An 8,062-nucleotide genomic window follows, 5' to 3' on the forward strand; every position below is an offset into this window, starting at 1 on the left:
CAACGTTTGTAATTATTTGGTTAGAGCCACAGTAGTGGGAAGCAAAGCTAAATACCAACAGTTCTTCTAAGGAGACCCCACTGGGGTCAAGTCTAAGAATAAATAGCCCCCTTTTAAAAATACAGCCACAGGCCATGATTATTTGCACTTGTTATTTTCTATTAATTCTAACACAGCAAAGCCAAAATCAGTGAGCCCTTCCACACCGTTAAATACATGCTGTGTGGTCAAAGTATAATTAAACACAAGACAATATAGATAGAAAAATATTTATTAAGCTCTTCAATAAATTACGTGCACACAATTTTTGGAAAAGGCTATCTCCTGTAATGTGAGATACCTTTACAGTGACTTTTCTATGCTGACTTTAAACCATCACCTTTTTTTCAAACACTAGTTTATAATTTTGTTTGGAGCAAACCAGAAGATGCTCACGGACCCTGCAATTACCAAGCAGCTCCAGGGTACAGGGGAATTCAGGACGGACAAGTTGCGGGCAAAATGCCACACAATTCAACCAAGTAAAATTAATCTAAAAACTTGATTTCCTAGTTAGTCCTTTTAGTTTTTGCTTCACATTCCCAAGGTGCTGTCCACCAGTGTTCTCAGGATCCTGACATGTCCCCTACTGTTCTTCCCTAGCTCCCTAGCTCAACCCTATGGCCCGGGCTGTGCCACACAGCACTAGCTGGCACCCTTGCTTGAGGCACAGTCAAGTACTTTGGCAAACAGTAACGCAGTATTCACATGCCATGTATGTCACAGCTTCCAGCTTTATTGAGTCACTGATTTCAGTTCTCTCGCTCTGCCTTTCCCAAGAACATCACTCTCCAGGGGATCCCAGTTCCTCCAGCTGCTTTCTTTGTGTTGTTTCTAGCTCTTCGAGTCTTTTGCGAAGCAGAGAGAGTTCCCTCTGGTGCTGCTCCTCCTTAAAATGATGTAGAGAAAGCACAGCAAGAGAAACCATTAGGAGAGCAGGCAGAAAAGTAGCCATCCACAGCAGCCTCAGTGGCCTCTTTTCTATGCACCGTGGTGTCTGGCGAGGAGATGCTGCCCCCTGCGGCAGTCTACAACACCCAGCTGGGCCAACCACCAGCCACTTGGTTTCTCTCCTGCCCTGACTCTGGCCTTAAGTAAAACCCATGGTCATTCTTCTCCAGGTGTGCACTCACAGGGAGCAAGTGGAGAAATATTCATACAGGGGCCAGGCACGCTCCCATGGCAACCTCTGACAAGACCAGAGCTTATTAGGAAAAAGCACTTGGCCCGAGAGTCAAGTCAGTGACTACAATCTTCTGTGCTCGTAACACTATGAAATGCCATTGCTTCCCATCTTCTGAAAATCATCCAGGCGACGTGATTCCTTTATATCTCAGGGGCCTGATACAATACAAAGAGCCCAGGCTCGGGACTAAGACAGACTCAGGGTTGAAACTTAACTCTGTCATTTATTAGCTACAACCTCAGGCAAGGCACTTCACTCTCAGACTCAGTTTGCTTACCTATGAATTGGGAATAATAATACCTGCCCACAAAGCATTTTCATTAGAGGTAATAAAATACTATATGGAATATGCACAGTTCATGGCATTAGTAAATGCTCAGTACTAACTGATATCATACGAGTAAGCTACAAACTCTAGGTTACACAAAGGCTCACTAACTGAGCTGCTTTTCTGTTGCCCGACAGGATACTTCATTCCCAGCAACATCACTAAAGGATCGAAAGGATCCAAATCAAAGTCAGCAGACTTCCCTGGTAAGAGAAGACATGGAGACGTGAAAACTGGCTGACTGTAATGTTTATGCCATTTTTGCGGTGAATTTTGAACACTGAACACATTTACAATTTGAATTTTAACAGTGACTCTATATTTAAACCCATAAAAACCTGCAAGAATGTCTGGCTAATTGTTCTTCCCTACCCTAAATGTTTATACCTGCATGTGAGGAGGGAAGGCCAGCTCGAGACCTGGAAGCATGGCTGACAGCGGGAAGCCAGAGGGAGGGAGGGGCGCTGCTGTGGGTATGTTGGGAGCCAGAATGAGACTCCGAAACTCATTGTGTCGTCTCTGAATGTCCTTCAGTCTCTTTTGAAGCCTTGTATATTCTTCAAATGGAACGTTTTGTCTTAAAAAGAAAAAAAAAGTCTGTTCTTTAATACAGTGATATCCTATTGAACAGCGTAATTTGCGGAATAAAACTTTAAACTGGAAAAGAAGGATTTCAACATTATAAGACTTATCTGTAGGTGATACATAGATAAGTCTGTTTACCTAGAAAGATAAAGAGAAAACGTGACATTACATCGTAGTCATATGCAATTATCATTAGCATTATAGACTATCATCTCATCATAAGGCTTTATTTGACAATCAAGATAAGAAATCTTTTAACTCTTTGACTTTCATTCCCATCCCATTTCCCAATTCATGAATCATAAAACTGAAGAGACTCTTAAAAGCAAAAGAGTGCCTTCTCTTACAAAAGAAACCAAATAAAAATACAGCCATCCCTGGGTATTCACGGGCATCAGTTCCAGGACTGCCTTTGTGTACCAAAATACCTGCTTACTCAAATCCCGCGGTCAGCCTTGTAGGGCCCGCATGTAGGAAAAGCTGGCCCTTTCTATGGCCGGGTTTTGTTTTTTTTTTTTTTGAGTTGGAGTCTCATTCTGTCACCCAGACTGGAGTGCAGTGGCCGCTCCTGGCCACTGCAGCCTTGACCTGCTGGGCTCCGAAGATGCTTCCGCCTCAGCCTTCCAAGTAGCTGGAACTACAGGCGTGCACTACCACGCCCGGCTGATTTTTGATTTATTGCAGAGATGAGGTCTTGCCAAGTTGCCCAGGCGGGTCTCGAACACACAGGCTCAGGCAATCCACTCACCTTAGCCTCCCAAAGCACGAGATTACAGGCTGAGCCACCGAGCCCGGCATATGGTCGGGTTTTATACCCTGTGAACACTACTTTCAATCTGTGTTTGGTTGAAAAAAACCAAGTGGACCTGGCAGAGTTCAAGCCCATGTTGTCAAGGGTCAACTGTAGAGAACATGCTGGTTAACCCTTATCAAATTGCCATTTTTCTAGGTGAAATATGGTCAAATATAGAAAATGTCATACAGCTCAACCTAATTTTTAAAATGTAGGTATAAGATTGTGATCAAGTTTCTTCTTTTCAAAATTTCACCACAACATGAAATACAGTAAGTCCCCTACATAGGAACAAGGTCCATTCCAAGAGCATGTCTGTAAGTCCAATTTGTTCCTAAATCCAATAAAGTTAGCCTAGGTAGCCAACTCACACAATTGGTTATGCAGTACTGTACTGAGAGATATTTAGAATAGTAGTTTTACAGATATCACATAAAAAAATACAAAAATAAACCATGTTTAATCTTACAGAACAGCATAACAACTGGGACACATGGGCTGGTGTCAAGTGAACGAACAAGAAGATTTACTGATTGGAGGAAGGAGAGGAGGAAGAGATGGCAGAGCTGAAGGATCGTTAGCAACAGGAGACGGAAGGCCAGCAATAGGTTCACTCATGCCTGACACAAATGGCACAGGTTGTGGCTCCTTACTGGGTTTAACTCTATCTGCCTTCTCAAAAAAACCAATGTAGTGATGTTTGGACGGTAGCTCTTTTTTTCTTGTCATAGAAGACACAGTAGCACTGGATGGCATTCTGAACAGTTGCTGTAACCTTTGAGTACTGTTCTACGTTCATATCCTGAGCCTCAAAAACTAACATCACCTTCTCAAATAATGTGAGTGCATGTTGCATCTTTGAAAGTTCACAACTTGAGAGTTCACGTGTAGGGGACTTACTGTATATATCTGGTCTCTGTCCATGGTTCCTGGCAGACAGCTCCTAAAACCCTGGGAAACTCTGCAGTGTAAGAGTGTCTTTTGTATGCTAATGAGGTGATGTGGTGAGCTTCAGGATGGACAGCTCACCAAAAAGGTCAAGGCAGGACTAGAAGACTGCAACTTCAGCACCTGCCCTCCACTACCACCTCTGGGGAAGGCAGACAGGCTGAAGTTGAGTAGATCACCAATGGCCAATGATGTCATCAATCATGGCTACGTATGAAACCTATGGAAAAACCCATGAGTAAGGACTGGGAGCTTCCGTGTTCCTGGACATGCAGCAGAGCCAAGGATGGCACTCTTGGAGCAGGCCCTACCTCATGCACCTGTTCCCTCTGGCTGTTCACCTGCAGCCTCTGTCACAGCCTTTACAAGAAGCCAGCAGGTGTGTTTACCCTCAATCTGTGAACTATGACAGCAACTTAACTGAGCCTAAGGAGGGTCAGGGGAACCTGGATTCACAGCCAGTCAGGAGGCCTGGGGCTTGCAATCGGCATCTGAAGGAGGCAGTCTTGTGAAACTGAGCCCTCAACCTGTGGGACAAGATGCCATGTTCAGGTAGACAGTGTCAGGCCTGAATTACAGAACATGCAGCTGGTATCCACTGCAGAATGGATTACTTCATGTCTAGGAATCTCCCACTGATCTGGGGTCAGAAGTGCTGACTGTGAGAACAGGAAAGCACTTTGGTTTCTCCCATTGCATATAAGTAAGCATGACGGCAAAGCTTCACAACTCTAGGGAAAAGGACATGAAGAAAAGAGCCAACCTTCAGGCCTGCACAGATCATCATCTCTTGGATATGACTTTCCTGACCATCAGTCACACCAGTGATCAAAGAGTTTCAAAACCACTCACAGTTCTCAATGATCTGTGCCATGGCTGCGTAATACAGAACTGATAACATTTCAATAGTAATGGTTATGAAAGAAGCAGTAAGTGAGCTTTTGTTTTACAATGAATTTGGTGGCTTCCTACTTTGGAATAGAGTATTGTTAAGTGTGGCATTAACTGTACTCTAGACACCTCTAGAATGTTCTTCTTTTAGAAACTTCAAATTTTGGTAATAATTACACCCTGAATACAAGTGCATATCATAAAACATCACTGCATGATACAGGCAATTTTCCTTATGAAAAATCTAATATTTAAGCCGGGCTCAGTGGCTCAGCCTGTAATCCCAGTGCTTTGGGAGGCTGAGGTGAGTGGATTGCCTTAACCCATGGGTTCGAGACCGCCTGGGCAACTTGGCAAGACCTCATCTCTACAATAAGTCAAAAATTAGCCGGGTGTGGCAGCATGCGCCTGTAGTTCCAGGTACTTGGAAGGCTGAGGCGGAAGGATCACTGGAGCCCAGTAGGTCGAGGCTGCAGTGGCCGGGAGCAGCCACTGCACTCCAGTCTGCGTGACAGGGTGAGACTCCAACTCAAAAAAAAAAAAAAAAAAAAGGAAAAATCTAATATTTGAATAGCTAAAATGGTAAAGGCCACCATTAATTACTGAATTTAAAAGATTTTTTAAACTTGAATCAAATAGATTACGCAACACCAGTACCACCAATTTCACATGCTAAATCTTCTCTGCTTAAAAAATGCTAGTGTTGATAATTAGCTATGCTTGGTTGTGGCTACCAAACCAGAAAGTATAGTTCAATAATATTTTTCTACACCAGGAAACCAAAAACTGACCTTTGATTCAGAGTTGTACCTACAACTTTGATAACTATGCAGTAGCCACAACTGTTTTGTGTCTCAGCAGCAAGAAGTCAAGCCACTCCTTGGTGCTAGTGACTGACCTTTCTATCAGTCGCAGCCATAGCACAAATACCCACAAGTGATAGAGCCTTTGCCTTTAAGGCACATTCACATTCTAAAAAGGCTAATACATTAGGAGTAATCACACAGTTTTAGAAATCTTTTAAATATGTATTTTTTTAAAAAAAACATAAAGTAGTAGATTATACCCAGAAAGAAATTTCTATGACATCAAAATAGCCACGTGGGAGCACATTACCTATTCAACACCTGATTTTCTGTTTCCAATTCTTCTTTCTTTGCCTCCAAGATTTCCACCTTGTCCTGCAGTCTCTTCAATTTGTTTTCATGAAGAGATTTTCTCTAGAAAAAGAAAAACAGCATGAAAAAGTAGGTTAATATATAACTTCTTACTTCAAAAAAGCTATACAGAAAATATTTACTCACATAAAACATTTTATTTAGAGATGAATGTTTTCAGTGAATACTAGGAACTAAGAAGATTAGCAGATATGGCTTTTACTGAAAATTGCAAAGATAATAAACCACAGATCCACTTCATATCCTCAGTGTGACAAATAGAACTATTGTGAATGCCACATCGAAAATTAGTGTCCGATAACCAAATTGCTGCAAGTAAAAAATTTATACAGGGAAGAAGCCAAATTTTCTAGTAAGTCTGCTTGTCATCTGGTAAGAAATCATGAGTTCTTTATTATACCAGAAGATACATGTTTAAAAGAACTGAAACAAAATTCAAAACTAAAACCATGTTTGCAATTTATAAATTACTACCAAAACAATAAATTAGAGTGTTAGAAAGCTCAGATGTCCTACAGCTGGCTCTCAGTTTAAAACTATGCCTTTCTAAACATTAAAATAAAAAAAATTTAACTTTACATATAAAGGGAAAAATTCCCAGAGGTAAACATTGTATGGTTTCATCAATGAATACAGAAAAGTTCAGGTATAAAGCAAAAGGAACATATGAAAAAAAGTAATATTTTTCAGCTTTTACAAGCTTTTTTTTAATGTAAAGGCATTTATAATGCTGAAATTCATTTAGTAGCTTCAAACCTTTTGAGTATTTTCTCTTTTTATGGAGGAATAGTACTTATTAAAAAATGCACAGAATATAAATGTAAAACTCAATGAAAAACCATAAAGCCAATGCTGGTGTGATGACCTCGCAGGACAAGAGCACTGCCATCTGCTATGCCCCCACCATCCCCCTTCCAATCACCAGCCCTCCATCCTCTGAAAAAGTAACCAATGATTTATTTGCAAAGCTGTAATTAACTTTTGCCTATTCTTGAAGTTCATGCGAATGGAAGCAGCATGGGCATTCTTTTATAAAGGTCTTTTTTCTTTCACTCCATTCGAGAGGTTTCTGTTACCTACAAATAGAACTCATTCATTCCACATGGTGTATTTCACTTGAATGATGACCCGGGCCATCATCTTCTTTCTCCACTAGATGATTCCATGGGCCATCATACTCATACTCTCCCCTCCACTGGATGATGACATGGGCCATCACATTCGCCCTCCACTGGGATGATTCCATGGGCCTCCCTCCAATGGATGATTCCACAGGCCATCATACCCACCCTTCACTTGGATGATTCTATGGACCATCATATCCACCCTCCACTTGGATGACAACATGGGTCATCATACTCTTCCTCCACTGGATGATGACATGGGCCATCACACTCGCCTTCCACTTGGATGATTCCATGGGCCATCATACTGTCCCTCCAATGGATGATTCCACAGGTCATCACACCCACCTTCTATTTGGATGACAAAATGGGCCATCATACTCGCCCTCCCCTTGGATGACAACATGGGCCATCATACTCGTCCTCCACTAGGATGATGACATGGGCCATTATATTCACCTGGCACACTGACAAGGGTCATCTGGATTACTTCTGGGTGGGACTTTTACAAATCATGCTGCTATGAGCATTCCTTTCCATGCTTCCCAACACCACAGCCTCCAGCTCCCGGAAGGTTCCCTTGTGCGCCTCCTGTGTACCCTGGCAAAAGAACCACTCTTCTGAACTTTGCCACCACAAACACACATTTATGTATTCATGGGTAGTTAAGTAGTCCATCTGTCGATCTATCCACCCATTCGTATAAAGGAAAATCAATCATACAGTATATACTCTTTTACAACTCAATCTTCTCTCAACTTTTCATCTATATCAATAAGGAATGATGTTATATGCCACAGAAGTTCTATTTCATTGCAGTGCCATTTTCCATTGTACAAATATATCACATTTTATCCCTTTTCATGGTGATGAAAACTTGAATTGTTTCCAGTTTGAGACTATCATGAACGGTTTCCTGAACATGACTTTGGTGGACATAAGTACCCAATTCTCTTAAGTATATGCCTAAGAGTGGGCCATGGAGTACAT

General features: G+C 41.8%; 1 protein-coding gene across 1 annotated transcript; it reads right to left on the minus strand.

Moving 5' to 3' along the window:
- Positions 1-255: 255 nt before the first annotated feature.
- LOC103250884 (centrosomal protein of 83 kDa) lies at positions 256-7,368 on the minus strand. The gene is made up of 4 exons (XM_008049466.2): positions 7,282-7,368; positions 5,887-5,990; positions 1,941-2,130; positions 256-928 (listed from the first exon to the last, which is right to left on the minus strand). Exons 1-4 carry the CDS (start codon positions 7,366-7,368, stop codon positions 824-826), a joined length of 486 nt encoding a protein of 161 aa, XP_008047657.2. The 3' UTR covers positions 256-823.
- Positions 7,369-8,062: the final 694 nt, after the last annotated feature.

This window comes from Carlito syrichta, unplaced genomic scaffold, assembly GCF_000164805.1.
Source record: "Carlito syrichta isolate Samal-C Ts95f unplaced genomic scaffold, Tarsius_syrichta-2.0.1 Scaffold135639, whole genome shotgun sequence".
Taxonomy (NCBI): Eukaryota; Metazoa; Chordata; class Mammalia; order Primates; family Tarsiidae; genus Carlito; species Carlito syrichta.